The sequence below is a fragment of the Cottoperca gobio genome, chromosome 6 (genome assembly GCF_900634415.1).
Source record: "Cottoperca gobio chromosome 6, fCotGob3.1, whole genome shotgun sequence".
NCBI lineage: Eukaryota > Metazoa > Chordata > Actinopteri > Perciformes > Bovichtidae > Cottoperca > Cottoperca gobio.
Genome location: NC_041360.1, coordinates 9428452 through 9456155, shown reverse-complemented (window position 1 = coordinate 9456155; position 27704 = coordinate 9428452). Strand labels below are relative to the sequence as shown.

The 27704-nt window shown below is 42.5% G+C and overlaps 1 protein-coding gene across 1 annotated transcript in view; it reads left to right on the top strand.

Moving 5' to 3' along the window:
- LOC115010227 (neural-cadherin-like) overlaps positions 1 to 27704 on the top strand; it is an 82958-nt gene that overhangs the window by 50621 nt on the left and 4633 nt on the right. The window contains exons 15-31 of the mRNA XM_029434731.1: positions 26 to 212; positions 2027 to 2170; positions 4166 to 4449; positions 4964 to 6572; positions 7351 to 7444; positions 8307 to 8491; positions 9339 to 9568; positions 10076 to 10353; positions 12353 to 12567; positions 13612 to 13739; positions 13912 to 14039; positions 15622 to 15745; positions 17458 to 17641; positions 17917 to 18083; positions 20424 to 20688; positions 21296 to 21479; positions 23615 to 23865. Coding sequence (XP_029290591.1) covers positions 26 to 212; positions 2027 to 2170; positions 4166 to 4449; positions 4964 to 6572; positions 7351 to 7444; positions 8307 to 8491; positions 9339 to 9568; positions 10076 to 10353; positions 12353 to 12567; positions 13612 to 13739; positions 13912 to 14039; positions 15622 to 15745; positions 17458 to 17641; positions 17917 to 18083; positions 20424 to 20688; positions 21296 to 21479; positions 23615 to 23865 — 4657 coding nt within the window. The remainder of the gene's footprint in view (positions 1 to 25; positions 213 to 2026; positions 2171 to 4165; positions 4450 to 4963; positions 6573 to 7350; positions 7445 to 8306; positions 8492 to 9338; positions 9569 to 10075; positions 10354 to 12352; positions 12568 to 13611; positions 13740 to 13911; positions 14040 to 15621; positions 15746 to 17457; positions 17642 to 17916; positions 18084 to 20423; positions 20689 to 21295; positions 21480 to 23614; positions 23866 to 27704) is intronic.

The following is a 27704-nucleotide window of genomic DNA, read 5'->3' as shown; positions in this document are numbered from 1 at the left end:
TTTTCAAATTCCCTGTGCTCCACAGATCACTTACTCTCTGCTGAGTGACAGCAGCGGCGACCACCATCTGTTTCGCATAGACCCAAAACTTGGAATAATCTACACAGAAGCTGTGTTTGATCGTGAGGCACGTAGCTCCTATTTGCTGGAAGTTCAGTCAGAAGATGGCCAGGAGTCGGCACGACCTGGCAAGAACAAACAGCCCAACTCAGGTTAGTGACTACGAGGATTTTAATGATGGAATCACACTTTTTTCATCTAGCATAAAAGTGCTCATGATGTTTATATTTTGTTCAAATCTAAGTTAAATACAGAGATTCAAACAAGATTGACACCACTCGCATATCTGTATCTTAGCACAAAGACAGGATACATAAGGAAACAGCTAGTCTGGTCCAAAGGTAACAGAATCCACCAGTAAGCGCCTCTAAAGCTCACAAATTAACATCTTATATTTTCTTTACATTTTTTCTCTACAAAAACCTGTTACTGCGCCAGGCCAGATGAAAGGCCTGCACATACCCGCCCCTAGCTTAGCATTAGCTTTTCCGCTAGCTTATATTATATTTAAGCTGTACAGGCATGAGAGTGGTATCAATCTTCTCCTCTGACTCTTGGCAAGATAGTGAATAAACATATTTACCAAAATGTCAAAATATTCACAAATGAAAGTCCTAAGGCCATTTTACGGTTATTAGTATGTGAATAATAGGTCATTGACCGTTACTTCAAATTGAGTGTATCCCCACCCTTTTTAGTCATTCAAAATAGTTTGTCTTTCATTCTAAGAAATGATGTGAGTCAGCAGAGTTACTTTGAAGTGACCTCTGGCCTGTTGCAATGTCTCATTCATAAAAAAGCAGCATTGTTTTTCCCATACAAGCCCACAGGGCAATACTGTGGACTTTGTCCTCTGTGCACTGCGTTTCAAGCAGACTGCATTGGCATAACAATATATTTATTTACACCTTGGGATTGACTTTGAAAAGTGAATCTTAATTTGATTCAGTCCACTGCCATGACCAGACAGCCTCACTCTCTTCAATGTGAAAATAGCTCAGAGATTTCTCTGCCCTCTTTTTTTTGTCACAAACCCTGTTTTTCAGAATGTAACCTGTGCGTCCTGTGTTTGTTTACCGTGTTCTCCTTGTGACATTTTGGCAGTCATAATACCTTAGCCTGTATCTAGAGTGACATAATATGACATTTTTATTGAGAAGTGGGCCTTTTGCAAATGTTTGCAGAGTAGGTATTAGGGGTAAAGGGTGATGTTTTGGAGCAGTAAAGCCTTCTCTCCAGAAGTGCCAGGGCTGCTTAGCATTTGCAATGAGCCTTAGCTGCTTCTTGGGCTACAAATCTCCCATATCCAGAAGGGCTCATCTCTTCTGCAAACATTGCCTGTCTCGCTGCGTCACCTCTGGGATACACCAAGAGGAGGAGGGAAACGTAAAAAACAAGCTGAGAAAATAGGGCCACCTTCCACCACCGTCTTACTGCAGCAGCTCCAAATTAACATGTCACCCATGTGTTCTGTAGGCAGATAATTTACTCTTTCTAACTAAAGAGAAAAACAGTGTAATGAGGAGGACACTGATAAGACACAAACACTTGTCATCTTATAAATATTTAACCTTCCCAGTGGAGAGGTTCTTTATCTACTCTCTGCAAAAAAAGCCGCTTGTTGAAGGGGTTTTGCTCCATTTTGTTTAAAACAGTTACTCCTGCAAAAACAATAAACTCTTGACAAACTGAATAATTTATGTAATTTACAGCGCACATTTATGGGTAATGTTATTTCTGATTTCCATGTCAATGAGGCACATTGCGTTTGGTTAAGTACCTCTCACCCACTAAACAGTGACAATGAATTGTAGAATCAATAAACAGATGGAGGGAGAATACACACATACCGTGTTTGGCAAAGTGTGTGTGTGTGTGTGTGTGTGTGTGTGTGTGTGTGTGTGTGTGTGTTTCTGTTTCTGTGTGCTGCTCCGTTTAATCTTCTGCCATTCTGTCATCCTTGCAGACACGGCGTATGTGAGAGTTTTCATCAGCGACGTCAACGACAACAAACCTGTCTTTGCTCAGCGACTGTATGAAGTCGGTGTCAACGAAAATGCAGATGTGGGCCTCGCTGTTGTCACTGTTAGTGCTAATGACGAGGATGAAGGTATGCTTGACGAGGCAGCAGGCTGAGGGGTCCCAAGGAGATTTTTTTATCAATGCCACTTCCTAGAATTAAAGGTTAAAGAAGCCAACCAGAATCTGAGTTACAGAAGTTTTTGTGGAACACTTTAAAACAAAAGTTTTAAGATTGCCCTTCCGTTATCTCACTCTCTCTCTCTCTCTCTCTCTCTCTCTCTCACTCTCTCTCTCTTTCTCTCGCAGCGCGCGAGACGAGGGAGAGCGGGACGCGAGAGAGAGGAATCCGAGAGAGCAACGAGCGCGAGAAGAGCGAGGAAGAGCGAAACTGAGAGCTAGAGAGAGAGCGCTCGAGAAGGAGAGCCGCTCGGGCCTCCTCTTCTCTCCTCTCTCCTCCTCCAGTCTCTCTCCTCCTCTCACTCGCCTCTCTCTCTCTCTCTCTCCGCCCCCCCTCTCTCACTCTCTCTCTCTCTCTCTCTCTCTCTCTCTCTCTCTCTCTCTCTCTCTCCTCTCTTTCTCTCTCTTTCTCTCCCTCTCTTCTCTCTCTCTCTTCTCTCTCTTCTCTCTACTCCTCTCTCTCTCTCTCTCTCTCTCTCTCTCACTCTCCTCTCTCTCTCTCTCTCCTCACTCTCTTCTCTCTCTATCTCTCCCTCCTGTCTCTCTCTCTCCTCTCCTCTCTCCCTCTCTCTCTCTCCCTCTCTCTCTCTCTCTCTTTCTCTCTCTCTCTCTCTCTCTCTCTCTCTCTCTCTCTCTCTCTCTCTCTCTCTCTCTTCTCTCTCTCTCACTCTCTCTCACACTGTCTCTCTCTTGAAATAACATTATTTTGGCAGTCTATCAGTCAGCTTTCCAGCATTGATTTGTGTGCCAAGTACGCACCTTTGTGCAAAATGGCCTGCATTCGTAGCGGAACGCATTAAGTGACCATGTGGGCAGTCTTTTCCAATCTGTCCTGAGCTCTGCTCAAATCACGCTGCTCAAATCATGCGGCTGTGTGCTAGATTTAGCAGTAGTCATTTGAGTGCTTGGTAATGCACGGTTGCGCATATGTTCCAAAAAGAGTGACACGCTCCCACACAGTAGGTGGGCGGGATTTAACCAATAAAGCAGTTGCTCATCCTCCATACAGCAGTCGCCTAAGATCCCTTTATCAGGCATGTTTAGGTCCGTTAATCAAGTATTTATGGCGAGCGGGGGTGCAGCTTAGGCTGGGCTGCAGCACTAATGATGAATAGATGTGGAATAACACCAACCCCCAACATTAAAGTTGCAATAGTGTTGCACTTGCGTCTGAGAGGCTACGCTCAATCTGTCTTGTTTAAAAAGTAACACCCTGGGCCTGACTGCTGTAAGCCTGCCAGATCCCTGTGGGAGGCAGGGAGCACTTTGTCAGCAAGGGTTGTGTTAATAGTACAGATTAGTGTATTTACATGGGATTGGAGCTACTTTAACCCAACAGGATGATTGAAAACGAAGACTGTTCATTCCAGGAGATTATCTTATCCATTCCAATCTTAAACCAGTAGACTGGATGGTCTCCTCGGAGACACAGTAGACAAGTTCAGATATTGACTTCCTTTTTACTAAACTACCTCCCCCCCCACACACACACACACACTCTCTCTCTTGGGACTCAAAATCATTCCCGAGAGGCCACTATCAAAGTGCAGTACTGTATTCTGCTTTTAACTTTTCTCGGCACTCTTTTTTTAATTAGTATCTGATTAAAGCCGAGGAGACGAGGTACAACGTTTCCATTTAATTAAGTAATCAGAACAAGAAAGGGATACATGAAAACCTACTAATGCTCACGTCTTGGAGGAAATTAGGTATAATGCTCTTGCTCTGTTTTTGCTCGAATCATAGTGCTTCTGCTTAAAGTAAGAGAATTTTCCAACAGCCACATGCTGTAAAGGCCACTACTTTCTTAAAATGTTGCTTCACTTATGCTTCACCTTTAGATTTCAGTAACCTTATTAAAACAGACAGTGATTCCCATTCATGCATTTTGTAAATCCTTCCACAGGAGCCAATGCCAAACTGCGCTACCAGATTACATCTGGCAACAAAGGTGGTGTTTTTGACATCGAGCCAGAGGTGGGGGCGATCTTTATCGCACAGCCACTGGACTATGAACAGCAGAAGAGATACAAGCTACTGGTCCTCGCCTCCGACGGGAAGTGGGAGGACTACGCGGCCGTGGTGGTTACTGTGGTTAATAAGAACGACGAGGCGCCTGTGTTCTCCATGAATGAGTACTATGGATCAGTCACAGAGGAGCTTGATGGGTCACCTGTGTTTGTGCTACAGGTGAGAGGCTGAGATGATTGCTGCTTAGAGGTTTAACACTTTTCTTTCATAAATTACTGTAATTCATAGATCTGTAATTATCTTGACAGCTTTTTAATGTGCAGTTGTATGTGGCCACGGCTAAGTATTGCTTACAATTTCATAATAAAACATGTTATCGCAGTGTATCTACTGTTAGTCTTTTAGTGTTTATACACTACTGAGGTTTTAAACATTATAGAATTATCCCTCCACTGAGTAAGAGACACAGTAGTGATGGATCTTAAGTAGCAGTAAGCAGTAAGGCTGTCAGACCCACTCTGAGGCCAGATGCAACACACGTGCCTGATCAGAGCTCACTGCTTTAATTTAGGGAGTCAGGAAAAAGTGCAAACACTTAAATTGGTTGTCAAAAAAATCCAAAAGCAAAGAAGACCTTGGTGACGGCTGAAAAGAGATAAGAGGAAGCAGTAATTTGCGTTTGCCTGTATTAAAGAATATCCATTCTCTTAAGAAGTTGTCTTTGTCTCTGCAGGTGACAGCGAATGACCCAGACAAAGATGCAGACCAGGGCGCCATACGGTATTCAATTCATGGCCAAGGGGCAGAGTCACACTTCATGATCAACGACATCACAGGGGAGATGTATGCCCAGCGCACTATGGATCGTGAGGAGCGTGCCGTCTGGCGCTTCGTTGTCATGGCAACGGACGAAGAGGGCGAGGGACTAACTGGCTTTACTGATGTTATTATCAACGTGTGGGACATCAATGACAATGCCCCCGCCTTCACGTGTGCGCCTGATAATTGCCACAGTAGCGTGGTGGAGAACTCCCCTCCTGGAACGTTTGTTGTGGAAATGACAGCGGTAGACCTTGACGACGCCGCCGTAGGTCAGAACGCAATCCTCACGTACCGGATTACCGAGAATGTGCACAACGCAATCAATGCAGACCTTTTCACTATTGATTCCAGCACCGGCACCATATCTGTGGCAGCAGAGGGTCTGGACCGGGAGTTTGCTGACAGCCACCTGCTGGTAGTGGAGTCCCGGGACGGCGGGGGTATGACAGGTACAGCTACCGCCACTATAGTGGTAACTGACATCAACGACCATGTGCCAAAGTTTAGAGACGACCGTTGTGGCGCTCGTGTGCCTGAGAGCACTGACGTAGATGCTCCTATCCTGGAGTTGAACGCCATGGATCCTGACGCTGGCACGTACGGACAGCTGGCCTTCAGTGTGGTTGCAGGAGACCCGGAGCAACGATTCTACATGGTCAGCCACAGACTGGATCAGACGGGCACTCTGAGACTGAAGAAGAAGCTGGACTTTGAGAAGGCAGGGGAGCAGCAGTTTAACCTCACCATCAAGGTGGAGGACTCGGACTTCTCCAGCCTCATCCACTGTCAGGTTCTCGTGGAGGATGAGAACGACAATACTCCCGCGTTCAACCCAAACTCCCAACTGCTCTCTCCTTTGCCCGAGGACGTAACTGTGGGAACCAGCATCATTCAGGTCACGGCCACAGACTCGGACTCAGGCCTGAATGGGGAGGTTTTCTACAGCATTCTCCCTCAGTCTGACCCGTATGGACATTTTACAGTCAGCCAGGCCGGTGTGGTCACAGTTGCCAGGCCACTGGATAGGGAGACAGTGGCAGGTTATGAGCTGGTTGTCATGGCGACAGACCAGGGTAGCCCGGCACTGACTGGCAGTGTCACGGTCTACTTGCCGCTGCTAGACTTGAATGACAACGGGCCGGAGCTGGAGACAGCCTACACTCCTGTGCTGTGGGAGAACAGTCCGGCACCTCAAGTGGTCTGGCTCAGCAGGAGCTCCACTCTGCTTCATGTGGTGGACAGAGACTCCCCAGAGCACGGGCCTCCTCTCCTCCTCTCCCTGCCCTCACTTTACTCCATCGACTTCCACCTGCAGGATCACGGGAACGGCTCCGCCACGCTCACTGCCCTGCGGAGATTCGACAGGGAAAGACAGAGCGAGTTCCACTTGCCGGTGATTATGATTGACAGCGGCAATCCGCCAATGACAGCCACAAACACGCTCACCATCACCATTGGCGACCAGAATGATAACGCCCATCAGGCAGGGGAGAAAGATGTCTATGTGCATTCCCACAAGGGTGAGTTGCTCGCTTCCTCTCACTTCATTCTCTTTCCCCCTTGCTTTCGCTACAGAGCTTTTCACTGCAGGCAGAGCCTGAGTGAAGAGGGGTAACTGAGGCCACATTTTTCACTTCCATACGTCCTCAGTGTAGTCTGGAATTCATAATTTCTCTCTTCCTTTTACATTCTAACAGTGTTTTGTTATGGTAATATCGTTGTCAAATCCTTTCTCAAGCCCTCCACACTTCCTTCCCTTGCCAGCCCTACGCCTAAAGCTCATCTGAGCATGACATTATGATAAGGATCATAATTCTTCTTTATCTTTTGTAGTTTATTACCCTCCAGGTAAGTCGGTTAGGTATGTAGGCTTGTTAGTGTTTTGATCGGACTGCTCAGCTACATGGCAGTTTTCGTAATTGTGGAAAACAGGAATGCCGTGAATCATCCCGGCTGCCATTGTTTACCCAGCTGCAGTACTCTGGCACTGCAGGTCGATAATAACATAATCCATACTGAGATAGCCCTGCTTCCTTAAGCTCCACGCTCTCTGAAGTGGAGCACTGAGAGCCTATTCATTCCAGCAGTGGGGCGCCACAGTTATGAGCATAATAAGTAGAACAGAACACAGGAATGCAAGATAAGGAGAAGAGAGGGACGAAAAGATAAGTGTTGGCATCAGCAGATTCTGTCCAGACTGAATCAGTGTGTGTGTGTGTGTGTGTGTGTGTGTGTGTGTGTGTGTGTGTGTGTGTGTGTGTGTGTGTGTGTGTGTGTGTGTGTGTTTACCTTGAACAGGAAGGATGGCGAATGCGGTACTGGGGAAGGTGTATGCCCCAGATCCTGATGACTGGGACAACAAGACCTACACTCTGGAGACAAGCGCAGCCAAGTAAGAGCTCTCTTTCACTTGCATATAATTTCTTCTGAAAACATGCTGAGCTCCAAATGTGCAGCACAAGTACATGTGCTAAAGCAATACAGTACCAGAAGAACTGCCAACAGAGTAGAAATTAAAAAATAAAGAGGATGTGGACTTGGCATTGAGGCTGTAATTCTCTTTCAAGGCCTCTTTTAGTGATATCACTCAGCCTGAAACATGCCTAACAGGTACTTCTCCTAATCTTATATCCAATCCCCTGGCATCTAATATAAGATACACTTTGCGAAGGGACTTTTAATAGCCGTCAGCGGTGACTGCCATACTGGAACATGCAATGAGATTCAAACAAGTTCAGCAATCTTGGTCCACCTGTATGATGTTCCCGTCCGAGATGAAACAGCTCGAACGAGCACCATCTGACTCCATCAGGGACCTTGTGCACCTATTCAGCATTCACACCCTCAAGATCAGATTAGAAATACCAATTGCATATGTGTTTTATTCATATAACAAATTCTGACAGTAACCATGACAACTATGTAGTTCTTTTTTGAGCCAAATAATGTGTCTTCTTCTTCTTCTTCTTCTTCTTCTTCTTCTTCTTCTTCTTCTTCTTCTTCTTCTTCTTCTTCTTGGTGTTTCTTTCCATTTCTTTCTTATTTTTTCTTAAAATGAATTTGCATTAACTTTCTACTGGAGTAAACCCAGCCATCGCTGACCAATTTTGTCTGTCTGCCATCCGTCAGGTGTGTTTTCCTCTGAACAAGAGCTCAGAAACAAAAGAAGCCACTTGTCTTCTTTTTTTTTCTTTTTCTTTCATCTTCCTCTGAAGCCGTCTTCACCTACTTATCAGCTCCTCTGCTCCCCTCAGATACTTCAGTCTGAACCAAAGCTCAGGAGTGCTGACCATCCGACCGAACACCCCAGCAGGCAGCTACTGGTTGATGGTCGGGGTGTCTGATGGAGTGTGGCCCGACGTGTTCTCAGGGGTCAGAGTTCATGTCAGGGAGCTGGAGGAAAAGGCCATCCTGTCGTCCGCCTCACTGCGTTTGACCGGTAACGTTACCTGATGGCATTAACACTCAAACATGACCCCCAAAACCACTTCAGACAATACTGACTATAATGTTTTTTTCAATTGGATTCCCCGTCCCAGTCCTCCCACGCAAAATACAAAGCTTGGTCTTAGTTGCTGTTGTTGCTAAATTCCTTTTAGAAGCTGATGTTGAAAGAGACGGCGTCTGCCACAGGCATAGTACTTTTCATTGACTGATTATCAGGTTGTCAACCCAGTTAACATTAAAATAGTAGGCTGTCAGCAGACATCTTTACACTTGCATTATTTAACATTTCTAAACATTCTAAAGCAACCTTTCGCACTGCTTGGTGGCAATAGTTTCTTTCTTCGTCTTCGTCTTTAACACTCTGAAGTTTACGTTTGAGTATTCGTTTTTCTGTCAGTCTCATAGAGCAAATCAGAGTTATAAAGGTCAATTTGGGAGTGTCAGGTAAAGTCCTTGACATTTAAAAAGCCGTTCAGCGAACAGCAACGAAGGCTATTATGGATGCCTCTGACTCCAAGTCGTTATCATTTTTGAAGATTAAAGACGACCGCCCACATTCTCCAGATATCATTGGGAGGTGGCATCACAAATGCCATCGATTTTTCCGGTCATTATAATATTTTGTACTAGACCCTAACTTTATTTCAGTGAAGAAATAAACGATTCTTACTGAATGCATCACGACTGATTCGACTTATGGATGATTCAGTGAGGAAGTGGATCGATAGCGGGAGATGTTAGACTACCTCTTGTGCTAATGGAATCAGGAACTCAGTACACTTTGATCAACTCTGTAGTTGTCATTGACGAGTCAGTAGTCCTTTCTTTGTCTCCTGAAGGCATAACAGCGAGAGATTTTATCGACTCACACGTCGAGGGCAAGAGTCGGCTGGAGACGTTCTGGGACTTCCTGTCTGAAACCCTGTCTGTCAAATCGGGGAGCATCAACATTTTCAGCATCGCAGACAGGGAGGAGAAAACCGTGGACATTCATTTCTATGTGCTAACTGATAATGGCTACCTGCGCCCAGAGAAACTGCACACTGTCCTCACCGCACATAAAAAGAAGGTATATATACCACCGTGTCTGATAGATAGAGATCAATGCTCATATATCAAGTGATACACTTGGGAGCTTGAGGGGAAGAGATAACAGGGCTTTTATCTGCCCTTTTATTTTCACACCAACTTCCTGTCTGTTAACTGCCTGGCCCTGTCATGTCTCTGTCTCTCTCCCATTCATTTCTTCTCTTTTCTTTTTTTGAATCGCTTTCTTTTTTTTTTACCATGTTAACATTATGCATCATTTTAATTCCTCTGCCATTCCTAACTACACTGCCTTGCTCCTTTGAAAACAACCAGTTATAGAATATTAAAAGCATTTATGTAGATTAGGCCCTGCCTTCCAAATCGTTTGTATTACTTACGTTTTTTATGCCTCCAAATGTACATCACCGTGTACCCCACACTGCCCACAATGGAGATACAAATCTTTCTATTTTCACTGACAATTATTGTAATTCCCATTTTTGTCTCCCGCATCTCCTCCCTTCTTCCTCTCTCTGACTCCTCGCAGCTGCAGTCACTGCTGCATGTGAGTGTGAGCCAGGTGCAGGTAGATGAGTGTGTGCGCACGGACTGCAAGTCATCCGGCGGCTGCTCCACACAGTTGAGCATCAGTGACTCGCCCACCCTGGTCGACTCAGGTGCTTTATCCCTGGTCTCAGTGAAGGTGACTTCCTCGGCCGTGTGCGGCTGCGCTGCCAGGGAGATGACCCACCAACCCTGCACTTCCTACCCCAGCAATCCCTGCCTTAATGGGGGAACCTGCGTCGACACCCAAAGTGGATACAGGTGAGAGGCATGTCTGCAGTCGTTCCGGAGGACTGGAGTTCAAAGAGGTTCTTACAATATAGGAGGAGTTTCCTGATGTGCTGCAGTCTTCTCTTTGGTCCTGTGAGACTTACTGTAAGAGTGGCATCTTGGAAAATGAGCCCAGCATTACTAACAGCCTCCTTCGTGAGAAAAGTCTCCTTCACCTGCAACTTGACCTATCTTGCTTGAGCTGCTCTGCTGTGTTGTCAGCTGAATATAGAGCAGCAAGATGTTTCAAAAGGCTTTGGGCTATTTGCAAAAGAAGCAATGTGCATGTATGTGCATATCATTCTGAACTCTAAGTTTTGCCAAGATTATTAAATTAGGTCTCTAGATTTATAGCCTGATGTTTTAGATTCTGGTGTGCTGTGTGTTGCAGAACTTATCGGTAAATAATTAATGTAGCCTTTGTATCAAGGTCATTAGCCAGTTCTTTGAATATTAACCCTAAATATTTAAAAACCTCTGTAGTCAATATAAAGACCTTCAACTCCGAGTGTAAAGGTCTCTCTTGGAGTCAGAAGAAACAGCACGCAGTTCATTTCATGCACACACTAATGCCCAGATTAAATAAATATAGGGCAAGGGGATTAGTAAAACTCTGGCCCCCCTCTCTGCTTACAACTTCTCAAAATCTCATTTAATGCCATTAACATGAACATGCAAGTCTATGTAACAGTGTACCGAGCTTCTTTTTTTTGTTGTACTTTTATCTTTTGAATTTTCTCTGCAGCAGTTGATCTGCTCACTGCTGAGAGAAGCCCTTGTTCTGTAAGAAGACTATCTCCCCATATGTGCTATATGTGCCCTCATATGAATGCAGCACGATCATAAAGAATCCAATTTTTCGTTCTATCCTCCGTCGAAGGAGCTTAACAGGCAACCACCGAAGGCAGCTGATCAGATATTGTCAGTCAGACGTGAGAAAAACATGCCCCGCACTTGGATTTGGATTGGCATTGCACTCATGAGTCACATGAAAGAGTGAGGTGTCGTGCACGGCGTGTTCATATGTATGCGTAAGGCTACACTCCGCTTAAGCCGTCCCTTTTGCTGCGTGTGGATCAGTATTCCTGACATGTGTTGCCCCTCTGCAGAATAAACAGCGATGAGGAGAAACAGCCCCCAACAGCCTCAGTACACACAGCCTTCCTGAGACACTGCGTGAAAATAGATGGCTTTGACATTATCAGCAAAGCCAGCTTGTCTCACATGCCTACATTGGAGAGGATAGGATGAGATCAACCGGTCCCTTTAATCGCAGTGATGGAATGGGCTGTTTTTAATCACTGCTTGTATCTCTTCCTTTTATGGTGCTTTTTGTACGACTGTTAATATTTAACATTACGGCCTCATACACACACACATTGAAGATAGTTTCTACAAGAGCAGTGATCCCAAACACTCAGACTCTAATCAGAGGAGATGAGGAGAAGAAGACGAGACTCTTGCACAGATATCAACCAGAGTGTGTAATACCTGGAGAATGAGAAGGGGGCAGTTGAGGATAAGTGAGGAAAACGTCCAGGAAATCAGCGATGGTACGGCGCATATGAAAGTGAGAGAAATGGAATTAATTATCTCTTAATAAAAGAGATGTGATGTGCCGAGCAGCAACCGTCTCCAGAGGGTTCAGCCTGGGCAGCTGTGATAGGCCGGACTAATGTTGTGCTCCTAGCTGATTTATTGTAGAATTGAATATTCAGTGCTTTGTTGCTAATGCAAACAATTGATTGATAAGAGCTCTGCTTTCGTAGCTGTGGACAGGCGGCTTGTTGGAGCAAAGTCAAAGCCTCTTCCTGTATGAATCAACAAGGCTGTCACGTACAGTTCAACAGAGGAAAGTCACCGCGCCCAGATTGGACAGTGTGAAGATTTCACAGAGCACAAAACATGAACACCACTGATTGTTTCTTTCCCCATCTTTCGCCTTGATTTTCGTCACTCTTCTTTTTTCCTCTTCTTCACGGTGCTACAGGTGCCACTGCCCCCCACAGCTTGAGGGGCCAGAATGTCAGCAGACGAGGCTTAGTTTCCTTGGCAACGGTTATGCCTGGTTTCCCCCCGTAAGGCCGTGCTTTGATAGCCATCTTTCACTGGAGTTTATGACCGAGGAAGACGACGGACTGCTACTGTACGCCGGCCCGTTGGCCACTCTGCTGCCTGGGGAGCCTGAGGACTACATGGCTATAGGTAAAGAATGAGTCTGGGTACTTAGATGTGTGCCACGGGACCTGCGGGCTATTAATTCACTAAAACTTGGACCTTAATTTTGTGTGTTTAATTACTGGGTGGTAGCTAATCAGATATATGGGACACATTTTGTTCGTTAGTGTGCTGCTGCTGAGGGATTTGAGCGCTCACTCTACCAAGTTATACAGTAAGACCTTCATGTGCTGCTACACAGGCAACCCAGTGTTACTGTCTTTAATGTGGGTAATACTTTGTCGTGTGCCACGAGGAATTGTGTTTGTGCTTACCACCACTGCTTCAGCAGCACTGGCTTCAGCTCCTGAACAGACTTTGTGGCTGGTAAACATTCAGTGTCTCAGCAGGTTTTTTTCTTGCTGACACAAAGGCTTGAACCTGAATCTTTCAGGTGAAGCACAGGAGTACAAATGTAGAATAAAGCTTAATACTTACAATGTGTTTATAAAAAGTATTTTGATTGCATAATACTAATATTTCCACCCGACATGGATTAGTGTAATGATTCATATTACTTATCATTGATACTTTGGTGATGATGTCTTTTTAAATAACTGAATGTTATTAGAAATACATTGTAGGGGGTCAAGAAAATATCAATACACTTGAGTATCGCGGCATTATGTTTTGTGATACTGTATCAATTCTCAAATACACAGTCTGTATATACATATATATGTTTTACTGTCTGTTTAAAAATGTTATTCATTCATATCATGATTACATCATTACTGAATAATTTACAGAGCTCTGTGTTTTTGCGACCTGACCCTTTTTTTTCAAATTGATATTCATTTCCTATTTCACAGCGATGTGCAACTAATTTTCCATCAAATTGTTTATGGTGAGCAGGTGATTTAAGATTCTATAATTCAGCTGTGTTGTCATTCTATTGTTTTATATCTTATGGTGTGTTTGTTCTGACGGTAAGATGCTTTCATGTGTCCCTTGGGTTTTATTTTTACGTGCCTGTATGAACTAGTAATTTACATCTTGTTTGTGTTTCTTTCTGAACTTTCTTTCCCTCAGAGTTGATTGGTGGGACACCCAGTCTGAAAATTAACCACGGTTCTGGGACCCTCGTCCTCCAGTTAACAGATAACGTTGAGATGACTGACAGACGCTGGCATCGCCTCGATGTGAAGAGCAACAGTAAAGTAAGAGAAGCGCATTCATGTTAGCGCCTTCACGTGTCGTTCCCCCTGCGTATGAAGAACATGTCAGATTAAGATGCATGCTGTAATTTGTGGAGAGCGCCGGGCTACAGTATACTCACACATCCACATATGCAGCAGCGTTGACCTCTCTCCATTCTCCCCCAATTTAAAGGAAGTGCGCTTCACTCTCGATCGATGTTCCAGTGCGATTATTATGGAGACAGAAGGCGTGGACTCATGGGCAATGACAGAGGACCGCTCATCCTGTGAAATCCGCGGGGTCACACCCAACAGGGACAAGTAAGATCAATGATTCAGTGGATCAAGTCTGACCAACACTGCACAGTATAACAATCTTAATCCTAAAGGGAGCCAATGAGTACTAAATCATGGGATAAATAACACATTGTATATATTATATTTTATAATAGATACATGAAACTATAGGTGAGAATATAAGCGTGGCTTAATGTTTGTTTTGGAGAACCCCTGTCTTTATGGTTGAGGAAACAATTAGGGTTTAGAAATTCTCCAGATTTTCCTGTGGTTGCAAACTATTAATCTTCTAAGGTTTTGTTCTCTCCGCTGGTTTTAAATCTAAAAAGATGCCTGGCCTGTAGGGACAGTGTCTTTAATGCCCCATGTCCCCACAGGGGTAAACAATCCTATAGCAGCATTAGTAGTCACAGAGGACACTTTGCAAGGTGGTAAAAGTGAAAAATGAAGAATGAAGGTCATGTTTTACATACAGACGCTGTAACTAGGTGCACTACATAAACTGTGTATAAAGGATATTCTGGCTTCAGTGGATAAAGGATACGTCTGTTCTATCCTAGTGGTCTAGTTGCATTTTAATGATGAATATATTTCATTCTGTTTATTATGTGCTGCAGAATTGACTTAGTAGCATTTGTAATACTGCTGTAAAAAGCATGTAGATTATTACATACAGTATTATTTATTTGTGATTGAAAATATACATAATCGTATAGTTCACGTGCAGTGAGCAGCATCTACAACAAGCTGCATGGAATCATTTATCTAAATCAAATCAGATATTGACTCAGACTCACTGTGTTTAGTTTATGTCCTCTCTGGAGGAAACAAACTGTTCCTCTGATATAATTCTTAAAATACCAATTAATGTTTCTGACTATGTTCGTGCACATAGTCACAGCTGAGTTTGTGTTTCCCCATTGTGGGCTCGGCCTGGCACTGTGCTAATTGTTTTGTTGTGTAATTAAGCTAAGAGTTTATGAAGTTTAACAATGTACATCAGGGCTTTACCACTCATTCATTTGAATAACTTTAAAAAAAGAAAGAAAGAAGAAACCATTTATCATTTACACACATCACTGTATTTGAGTTTCAACTTATTAGGTATTATATATACATGTGCCATTAAACAGGGGATGTATTGTAAACATTCCTTTATCTGTGCCAGAGATCAATTTGTGTTTTCATCGTTTCAGGCAAATATAATTTACCCATCATGCATTTATTTTCACAATAGGGAAAAAGAACAAGAATAAGATGTCATATTTTTTTATCAGAGAGCAGTAATAGTGATGACAGCCTCAGCAGGAAAAAGAAAGAAATCATGAATTCCAACTCTTGACAGCCTATATGGTGTGTGTGTGTGTGTGTGTGTGTGTGTGTGTGTGTGTGTGTGTGTGTGTGTGTGTGTGTGTGTGTGTGTGTGTGTGTGTGTGTGTGTGTGTGTGTGTGTGTGTGTGTGTGTTCCTTTTCCTCTGCTTGTGTTCCCTGTTTTTTCATATTGAGAGTTGTGTTATGAATCTTAACCTTGAGATCTTTACACGGTGCCGTTTCCTTTCCTTTTCTTCTGTTTACGTGTATATTGAGAGTTGTGTTTATTTCCCAGGTATCTGAATGGAAGTCATGTGTTGCAGCTTGGAGGGGTCAACCAGAACATAACTTATGAATACCCACAGCTGCAGCACAAACACTTCACTGGATGCTTAAGGAACCTGCTTGTGGACAGCAAGGTATTGTGTGGAGCAGGCATAATTTAGTTAATACACATTGTCATGAAATCTGTTGTAGATTTAATTGTATTGTATTTTTATGCTTTACCTGTTTGGATGGTTGGCCACATACTGTAGGTGCTGGAGGATCCATGTTCTTTCTTAACCTTTTTAATGTGCAGCACAATGTTTATAAAAAGGACGGTGGTGAAGGAAGCATTTACATTCTTTACTTAAATAAAAGCAACAATACCACAAATAAAAATACTTCATTACAAGTGATAGTCCTGTATTCATAATTGTACTTAAAGGTGCCCTGTGTAGTTGTTCTTCTTTAGTATAGTATACAATAGTATATATAGATAGTAACATAACAGCCACACACACAACAATCACGTCACGCACACAGTGGCAGCTGCGACACACAGTACAGTCACACACACACATCATGTTGTCGGAGTCTTCAGTGTCAGTGAAGCAGACATAAAGCTTGCAATTTGTAACACCTGCAGTCCAAACTAAGCCGTGAAGGAACAACCTTAAAAACAAGGTTTTGACAACAAGAAGGTTCCGTAACTTGGTGGAGTTTTTGGAGAAAATGTTTAGTTATTTAATAGTCAATGTTTTATTATAAACATACAGTTGAATTAAAAACAAAAAGTTACTAAAATGTGTGTGTATGCATTCTCGTGTATGCGCACTAGACAAACAAAAAGGGGACCCTATCATAAAGACACCACAGCACTTACCTTAAGATAAAGATAAAGAGGGTATTATCACCTAAATATACTTATATATATATATATATATATATATATATATATATATATATATATATATATATATATATATATATATATATAGTCTCAAAAGCACTTATTAGGCAGCAGAATAGCATCTGCAAGATTATGTCATTATGTATTACATTATTGGATTATTATAAGTGATGCATAATTGTAATATCAGAACTGTAATATTGTTCGGTAGAGGGTTTTGGTGGAGCTACATTGAGCTACTTGATATACTGCTCTGATGGTTTGGAATGTAAAATCTTACTCTGTAGTAAGTAGTAACTATATCTATTAATAAATGTAGTTATTTCCTTCTGAAATTTTGTAGAAACAGCATCAAATGAAAAAACTCAAAACAACAGTTAGTCGCAGTGGTTCCCAAAGTGGGGGGCAGGGGGGGCACGGCAAGTCTTGAGCCCTGCTAGCATAACATGGACACGTTTGTGACAGGGCTCCCAGGGGTCATGATGCTACAAACACTGTGTGCAATCTTTATTTTAAATATATATATATATATATATTGTAAAAATATTTCTATCACATTATGCATAGTATACTGTGACATTATTTTGATTATTTGTGTTTATAATACACAGTCATATCTATCATCTATGTATGGTGTATACTACTTCTGTTTTATATATATATATAGTAAATGTTCATAATGTATTTAGTATTCTGGTATATTTTGTAAAGAAAAATAGCTGCTGTGACACTTACATTTCCCTGCATGTGATAAATCAATATGCAATATATCATGAAACAATCAGCAATCAGACACCAGTTTAAAGTATCTTACGTTGAATGATAAGATACTATTTACTTTCTCCGTCTGCAATCACGTTCCCATTCAGTCAGCTGCTATTATTTCAAGGACAGAGACTTCCATCCTTTAATTTTCCTCCCATTACTGAGCTTTTCTCCTGTTCTTCTTCCACTCAGCTATATGACCTTGGTTCCCCAGCTGAATCCTCCAACACTGTGCCAGGCTGCTCTCTTATTGATGACCACTGCACCAACATGGAGCCACTGCCGTCCTGCGGCAAGAGGGGTCGCTGTCACGGCAAGTGGGGCTCCTTCAGCTGCCTGTGTGAACCGGGGTTTACAGGGCCTCAGTGTAATCAAGGTGAGAATATAAATGTGCTTTTAATTGACCACAAGGTTTTCATGGAAAGAACAGTCACATCTCAGTAGAGTTGGGGATTTCAAGCCTCACAAAGTGTACAATTCATAAGGGAGAATTCTGCGTTCCAAAGCGTCACTTTGCTGCAGTGGGAAGATAACCTCGCCTTACATAAAGTGCTTTTGCAGAGCAGCACGTCCTCGCTGCGATATCCTCGCGTATTTCCCATATGACAGCTGAATTAATTGAACAAGCCTTGTGTGTTTTTGATTGACAAGTGGCGCCAGAGTTCTCCTTCGACATCCGGAGCCACATTCAGTTCCAGCTCTTGTGGTCGATGCCTGCGCATCGGACGAGGGTCCAGGTCGGGGTTCGGACACGTGCCGCCGCCGGTGTCATCATCAGCCTGCTTTCCCAGGAGCAGAATGAATACTTGCGCTTAGAGGTGAGTCTCGGCCGGGCGCTCCCCTCCACCTTGACAGCTCTGATTGTCTTTCTCTGTAGGCCTTAAGATGATAATTAGGACCCGGACAATGATTTCAGCAAATGCTTGTCAGGCTGAGAGTGAATAATATCAGGGTTGGAGACATATGGGTGGATACTGAGGGGGCTGGGTGATTGACATATGTATGTTCACGACACGGTCTTTCAGTAAGCCTGAAGAATGCTGCTATTGAGAGGCTGCTATTTGAGAAATGAGGCCTCTTTTATTCACAGTTATTTCTGTGCATTTCAATACGGCAAGAATGCAACTGTCTGCACTGTAATTCAAGGACAGAGTTCTCTTAAGTGAAGGTCAGATCCCTTGCTCTGAACTTGAGGGTCTTGACACAGCTTGCTTCAAGTGGCAGGGCTCAAAGTCATGTCTTCATGCATGCTGATCACTTTGTCACAACCGGGAGTGGAGTGGTGCTCACACTGAGTGTTTCTTTGGGAGACAAGTCTACCTCACTTTGCCAAACCTCCATAATAGCATGCCTGACACATTCATAAGAGGATTTGAAGCCAGTGTTTCGTCAAGGCCTCTCGTCTCATTGAGTGACAGGTCGAGTGTAAACAGCACCTGGAAGTAAACGGCTCTGTTAGGACTGTCACTGTCAGGTAACTCACAAGGTCAGCTGTTTGCAGTGAACCTGTCTCCGTTAGGATATATTCCACACCACTGATCAGTCTTTGAAAACATCTTGTCTTTGCGCTTCTTAAATGTTAGACAGCTTTGTATAAAGCATCGACTACATCTCTTGTTCTTTTTTGAGTCTCTACTTCATGAGGAAAAACAATGTTGTCCTCTTCCCTTGTTGCAGTCCCCAAAGTGACAGGAAGAGGAAAAGGCTGTAGCCTTTACTGTATGCTGGCTGTGAAGCCTCTCAGTGAAAGCCTCTCTGGAGCTGAATTGGTGAGCTGTATAAAATATCTGATGTCTGTCCACGGCAGCACGCCGAAGCATTTTCAGCATGGTTGTCTCAAAGCTCTCAGAAACACTTGAGCCTAAGCCTGGTGTGTTTGCCGACAACAAACCCTAATTTAAAAGGCTGTCTCTCTCTTTTTTCCTTTTCGTAAGGGTAAATGTGCGATAGAGTGCACACTGAATAAATAACCACACTTTCACACAAAGGTTACCAAGGGCTCGCTGGGTATAAACAACATGCAGCTCTCCAAGGAGTATGGTGTCTCTGTAAAGAAAACAATCATCTAATGCGGTCTGTGAAGGAGGTTTTTTTGGGAGTGGCTGGCATGCACTTCTTTGTCAAAGACCAATGACCCTTAAGAACAGTAATACTCTACAATCATTATTTTTGTATTAAATGTGATTTCAGTTTGAGAGGTTCTATAGAAATTCATTCTTCAGAAAGACTTGAAGACACTTGAACATTTTGTGCTTAATGGTGATTGTATAACTCTCTGGGGGCGCCGCAGAAAGTTTATATATTCAGATTTGTTCCTGAGTATTGATTGAGTCCTTTGTCCTTTGTTCATTTTTTTGTTGTGGACTCGAGGGCCGGATGAGGCAGTGGGGAGAGCAAAGTCAGCTTTTACTGTGAGTGTGTGTCCAGTGGGGTAGACGCATTTGGGATGCCCATGCTGAGGGAGCAATACTTAATGCAGGCTGGGCTGAATGTGAATTATCTTGCCCCACTGTTTCCAATTAAGCTTTGGACGTGTACCAGCAGCAGTTATGGGAGCCCCTCATTGGTTGGGTCCATTGTGTTCGCTCATCCTTAACTGCTGAAGATAATTGTTGTTTCTTGTGTACCTTCCCTTCGGGATCGCTCCGGCTCCTGCCATGCAGCGATGTGTACGGCAGCTCTGCAAGGCATCATAGCTGCAAAATTGCCTGAATTAATTTTTACCACTGAAATTTTCATGCAATTTTTCTGGCAGGTTCACCGCAGTGGGTCTGATCCTGGTAGTTAAAAATCACATTTTTTGTATGGCCAAACCTTTGCTTCCTTTTTTTTTTCACCCGGGGAGCTGGCCTACTTCTTATGATGTTGTTATGCTCAAGATCTGTTTTTGCCCATCAACACAGCACAATGTGGCAGGAGTCCAGGTCTGTCGGTTTACAATTTGTGACAGCCTATTTTACATTTTTAACGATTGATGACAAAACAGAGCAGCATGTTTTGGTTTTAACAATGCATAAGTCTTCAATATGTGGTGTAGTAGTACATCTGGAGCCCATCCATAACACATTTAAAAACATCTTTTTATAATAGCTTCATAGATTCTCTTGCCTGTTTGAACGCCTGCATTACATTCAGCAAAGCGTCACTGTGTCTCTCAGGTTATTCAGGGTCTGCTGGCTGTTTTCTACAACCTCGGGGATGGAGACTACAACCTGACACTGCCCTACCATCGCCTCAGTGACGGAGAGTGGCACGAGGTGGAGCTGGATCGGTACGGCAGGGAGTTCACCCTGCGACTGGACGGAGGAGGAGGAAGACGAGAGGTTACGGCCTCGCCCGGGCAGAGTCACGAGATCATTATTGACTCCTCCGCTGTGATGCTCGGAAACTCTTTTCCCTCGGGACACAACCGGAGCTTCCTCGGTACGTGGATGCTTACGTGTTCTGGTTTAATAAAACTGCATGAGTGGATTAATCAATGTTGAGTAGACAAAATGCATGGATGAAGTAAATGAATCAATTTGTAAATACATTCATTGCAAACACATACTCAAATGAGTGGACTTCACTTGTATACCTGTTAAAGTGATTGGACATGTAAATAATTCAGTGCTTATCTTTACTACAGCCGGTCCCAAAGTTGTTTGATCTCATAGTTTCAAGCGGATGAGAGAAAGTGAGTCAATGGGACTGATCTGTATTTAAATTATGTGTTAGACATCATGCCTCCCGCAGAGTGAGCAAACTAGCCAGCAGAGAAACTATCCTCCAACTCCATGCCGACAGCTTAGCCTGGGGCTGTTTGTGTGTTTCCATGCACGAGAACGCGCGTGTGCGTCGGTCTGCAGGTGTGTCATCAAGCCTGTTTGCGTGTGTCGGTGCGTGTGTCTGTGTGTTTAAGTTTACTCCCCTGCTATGGTAAAAATGCCATGAAGAGATTTTGCCCGAGGACTGGTGTTTCTTGGCGTTGTGAACTCTTTTTCTTACCAACTCCTCTTTTTCTTTTTCTCTCTCTCTTTCTCTCCACCAGGCTGTTTGCGAGATGTGAGGTTTAACAGCCGCTCCATCCCTCTGGGTCGGGAGCAGCCTTCAGAGGGGCTTCAGGTGGTCACTTCGCAGGGCGTCTCCGTCGGCTGCTCTTCAGAAGCCTGCAGGAAACATCACTGCTCCCCTCCCTTGGTCTGCGTGGACCTCTGGAGACACCACGAGTGCAGGTGCTGTAAATAAACACAGAATAAATAACCCAGCGTGTTAATAACGCTTTACAGTATGCAGACACGTTCTGCACATATTTTCACACATACATCCAGAGACAAGGACCGCATACCTCAACCTTGCTTATAATAAAATTAGTAACACCAGCACTGAACTTGCAAGTTGTAATAAGAAAACAAGATGAACACCCGCACACTTGCATAGTATAACCTTTTGGAAAGGAACTTTAAATGTCACAGAGCGTATTAAAAATATTAATAACTGGTCACGTTGGGTGGAATCATTTGTCAGGTATAAACGAGGTCTGGGAATCAGCGTTTACGTGTACGAGTTTTCAAAGCAGTATGTGACAAGAACATACCGAGAGAAGACAAATCATCTCTGACCAGATTGCAGCTGCGATGGTCTAAAAATAAAATGAGTGAAAGGGAACAGTCTGTAAAATCACGACACTATGTATATTCCAAATACAGAAAACCAAGTCACAGTACACTATTTAATAATGTTATAATAATGTTTTAGCATATTTTGTTAAAAGGTTTTTACATCAAGAGTAATAAACCTAAAGCAATTAAAAAATAAATTATTTCATAGTAAGTCTTTTTTTTTCAAATTAAGTCTGGTGCAACTTTCAATTAAGATAACCTTTATACAGGGTTTATAAGCTGTAACTAATGATTTTATTAATGTCTTATAAATCATTTTCTAATGCTCTACTTTTTAGATCACTTATAAGACAATAACAGGAACACATTTTGTGTTTGCCAGGTTGTGAAAAGTCCTTGGCTGCTGGCACTTTATCCTCCTACATTATGACTTTTGCAACCTAAATCCATATATTAACAGTTTATTAACATTTACTCGATGGATTTATGTTACACATGTATTAATGTGTTATTGCATATGATTTCTGCTGATGGCTTATTAGAAAGTTGTGAAACTCATGAGTATTTTCTATTGTTCTAATTTATATAAATGTATAACTAGCAACCCAAAAGTTCTCATTAATGCCATAGTAAACCATTCATTAACAATAATGATGGTTCCCACGGGTCCTTGAGATCCTTGAAAGTTTGTGAATTTGAGGGGGGGGGGGGGAATCAAGGCCTTGAAAGTTTTTGAAATTTGACATAAATAGACATGGGTCATAGAAAGTGCTTAAGTTTATATATTTTGTCCAAGTATAGAAATTGAAGTTGTTTTGATATTTTGTCCACATAGTGTAGAGCACATAGTGTTCAAGCCTCTGTCTCTTTGTAATGTTGTCTCTGAGCTTCTGTGAAGCCTGCTGCTTCTCATTATAAACATTTTCAGTGTTGTAACAGTATTTATCTTTGATAAATGCCATGTCGCATTGGGTCCTTGAAATTGAGTGAATTGGGCCTGGGAAGTCCTTGAAAAGTCCTTGGATTTGATGCTATAATGAATTTATAAGTTACAATATATAAATCCACATACATATCCATAAGAAAAAATCTAACGTACAGTAATCAATACAAGAGAAATGCTACTTACATAGCACATCGTTTTTGTTTATTTGTGCATCTATAATTTCCTGCAACACACTTGAAGTGTCCACCAGATGGCAGCTTGCCTGAGTCCAGCTCTGTTACACTGTGTGTCTAATCGTGTGTCAACCTGAAAGAACAGTGTATAACAGCGGCGACTGTCACAGTCTCGGCTGCCCCTTTAAACTCTGCAGGACCACTGAGTCCCCTGGCTGTGAATATAGGACTCTGAAACAGCGTGGGCCTTTCCACTGGGCTGGGTATCCATACTCTGTGATTGCAGCACAGCCTCAGGTTACAAAGCACTGCGAGAGGCAGGGGGCAGCAGGGGTGAATGATATTCAAGGGATGTTTTGTACAAATATACCGTGGGACTACTACTGCAAAGCCAATCTTAGCTACTCGGTTTCTTTTCTCATTTTTTGTTTTCTTACAGTCGACACTGTAACCTTCAAAAAGCGTATATCTCTGAATCTGATATAAGAGGTGTAACTCCTGAGGGATTTAGGTTTACACTTGTCAGCTTAGGTGTCATAGCGCTCATCATGATAGAACTCAATGCTCCTTTTATCTGTCAGCTTCCCAAGTGTCTCTTTGCCTTACACCTCCGTCTCCTCCCTGCACAGGTGCCCTCCAGGCCACATAACCAAAGAGAGCTCCCAGGGCAAAGTGTGCGTCTACACGCTGTGCGCCAGCCGGCCGTGCCGCCACGGCACCTGCGTGGCCCACTCTCCGTCCCGCTACTCATGCCGCTGCAGCGAGGGCTACCGGGGACGCCACTGCGAGGTGACGCTCGCCATGTTCCACAACGTGGAGGGCAACAGCCTCAGCCTCAGCTCCATGTTTGCCATCAGCATCTGTGTCTTGGCCTTTCTAGGTAGCTATGTTGACTATGTTCTCTTCTACCTGTGGTAACCCAACACTCAAGTAATCTTCACTGCTCATGTTTTTTATATATATATTATGTGTGTTTTTTGTCTGCCATCTTCTTTCTTTTTCGTCTTCAATACATTGCTTTTCATCTTGTATTTTTATGTGTGTGAGTTCTCATCTTCATGGTATAATCATTGCATTATGTCTGTAACATCTCCTGTTTTATGTGTTTTCCACCCCTGTTTGATTCTGTGAATTCTACATACATATATCTTGTAGCCGTATTGATCTCTTGAGTTATACCAGGATGTGTTTTTCTCCGTGTGAGGTTGGTGGAAACATGAAACAAACTGGAAGATAAGCAGGGAGGGAAACATTGTATGTCTTAATTTGAGATTCGCAGGGAAGCTGTAAAAGACCCCAGAGAATCGTGCCGCTTCTTTATGTGTTATTCTATATTTCTCATCACTTCTGTGTTCCCTGTCTCTTCCAATGTTACGCTCTGACTTCAAAAGTCAATTTCCCTCTCCACCTTTCTTTTTATCTGTCCAACTTATTTTATATCCCACCATCCACCCATTTTCCTCCCTTGATGTATTTTTTCCTGCCTATCCTTCCACATTTCTGTTTTCCCAAGTCCCCCTAAATGTGTCCATATTGTGCATATACTGTGTACACTATTTGGAGCTGTAGGGACAACTTTCATTGTCTCTTACTTTAATCAGGTTCATTCTAGAGTAACTCTGGGCTAAGGTTAGATATACTGCAGGTTATGGTCTGTCGCATTGTAATATTACATGGACGTACACGTAAAACAAGAACAATAGAAACCAGGGTAATCTACAAAAACATTTTGTGCCAAAATGCAAAAACATTTTAGCCATTCAGAGCAGCATCTTGTGCCATGTATAGTATGTGGTCATGCGGTTATAAGCTGATCAGGAGTTCTACAGGCCTTTAATGTTTGTTGAGGCATCTGGTAAAATAAAAACAATATTATTATATTATGACATATCTTGTATAAATGTGAAACTAACTAAAGTCTCACAGCACATAACCAGCTATCACGCAGCTCGCAGTCGCACAATACAGAGTCGTGAGGAGGGCTTGTAAGTGTGGACTTTGATTTGCACATTGACCAGTGCACATTATAAATGATGAATGCTCCCAGCCGGGAAAATATTAAATCAAAGCCTCAGTGGGAATAAAAGGTGTGTTTATGAAAATAGAAATTGCAGCAAAAAGAAAATTAAGATTCATAAGATATGATATGATAGTGCAGAAAAGAAGTGAAAGCAAAAAGGAAGTTTTTATGAAACATTTCAAAGTTAGAAACTGAATTGACAAGCCTCGGGTGTTTGAAGGCCTTCCTTGGAATGGAAAAAGCCTCCCTTTGAAGACTTTGACTTATAGGATGATCTAAGGCTGATTTCTGACGTATAAAGGGTCATAAGTTCAGAAATATATACCGGAGCCCGACCACTGAATGCTTTGTAGGTAAGGAGTAGGATCTGAGTACAAAGTGTTTTTAAGTGAGATGGTATGAATACATGGGTGACCTTCTTCAGTTATGTACTACTTAAAAAATAATTGCAATATATTTCTTTGTTGAATTTCTTTTATTGCAACCACTTTATTTATCACTGCATCAAAATGTTATTCAATCCAGGGGTCTAAAAAGTAAAAGTGAGCAAAGTGAGCTTCAAAGAATTAAGGTCATCTGGGCCATTTGTACTTCAAAGGTAGGGACAATTCTTTATCTGTTAAAGAATTCAAAGCAATTTTATGTTTTCACATTTTGTGATCAAGTGGAAGCATATACAAACTGCAAATAAATAAAGAGCCTACAATTGAACCCTGAGGAACACCACCAGTTGATCTTTCGGAAAAATAGATAGTATTGTCAATTTTATGTTGAGAAAATGAGTTTCAGAATAGGGATGACACAAACTACTATGTTTCATTAATGATACATCTTCTGTTTATTTACTCGATCAATCAATCAATTCTTGAAATTCTTCAAATGTTTTTCTTTTTTCATATCAACAGTCCAAAACCCAAAGGTATTCAATTTCAATGTAATGTTTCACAGAGCTGAAATGAACCAGGGATTGTGTTTTGCTTGTAAAATGACTGAAATGCTAAATTAGTTTTCAAAATAGTTGCTGATAAATTTACCGTTGAATGACGAATAATCAGTTAATGTGTCGGCTTTAGACTCAAACTCAAATAAAATTGCACAGTTGATGTTGTCATAAGCTGGGGTAAGATCTAAAAGGACCATGATTCAATATCTACCCGCCTTTTTAAATGTATATGCATTGACATCTCTACAGAGAAGATGAACTGTCCCTTTAATTCGTTGTTACGGCAGAGGCGGTTTAAGGCATTTTAGGCTATATAGCAAAGGAAATGTGTTTTTCTGGTCCTCTCAAAGGTAGAAGGACAAATGTGTGTGAGTGGCTTGCATGTTGCTGCACTCACTACCGTCTGTAGAGCCACATCATGTTTATGAGTCTTTCTGTCAGAGACAGGCTTATAAAACGCTTGGGCAATTCAATACACTGTCCCGGCCTCTATAACTGACTCAACATTCCCTCCAGGGCATGTGGCTAGTATTGGGACATCAGTTATTCTGACACTTGAGAGTGAAACGCATAAAGCGGTCTTCAATATTTGATAATGAATTCAAAGATGATAAAGTGTGGCCTTGGCATCGTTCATGAAAATGCATGTGTTGCTTGCATGCTAACTAAAGAAAAGGTGCCGTCCATTTGAAGTAGTTTCGCCCGCTGTCGCCGAGGCATTTATATTCAAGGCTCCAACTTTTCACCTCACCCAGATTCACCGTCTGTTCCGTAATATAATTCAGATTGTAAAGAGCCGTCTTTGATGACTGTAATTACATTTTCACACCTTGAAAAAGAAAGTGAATAAAACAAGCTAAACAATTCTTTCTCTTCGATTTGAAAGCAAAAAGAAGAACCAGTTTTACCTCACGATCAAAGGTTCTGAATGTGGGAATAAGATGAATCCAGCAGTTTGATGAACAGCTGGTTTTACAATATGTAGTTGTTTAATGATGACCCTCCTCACCACAGGAACCAATGCCATGAATACGCTCTCACACTCTGCACACTCGCTGCACTAAGTAAGACTGCTAGCTGGGTGCTAAATTAAAGGGGGACTCCTACTCTGCCTCAACGTGCATTAAAAGTTAAAATGATCATCCATTATTAAGTTTTACATAAGTCATCACAGACCAACCAGAATGTTGAGCGCGTGCTATTGACAGAGCCAGGTGAGCTGAAGTCTGACCGAGCCTCATTAGTCCTGCATCAAATCTGACATTATGGTTTTTGAAGAATGGAATAAATGAACTGCCCATATGGGCTCTGTATGCTAAGCGATCGTGTAAAGTGCCTGTACTTTTTATTCCCTGAAAGATTTATAAATAAATCATTTGTTCAACACTTTCCCATCTCTCATCTTTCTCATTTCCTTCTGCTCGTTCGTCATTTTTCTTTTCCCCTAACCTCCCATTGATGTTTCGTCTACCTCACAACTCATTTCTTATCATTAACCTCAGAACGGGAGCTACAGTGAAAGGGTTAAGTGTTTTGATCAAGTTGGTTGTAGTTGTTTACTCGGCGCTCATTCATAATGCACAGTACAGTCCAGGCTAACATCATAATACCCTGCTCATAGTAACGGTTAGAGGGCGGAGAGGCAGCAGCATTATGGATTGATGAATGACTGCGATGTTTGTTCTCCAGCCTGAGTGATATTGATCTCACTGGAATGTAGCTGGACTCACACACACACACACACACACACACACAC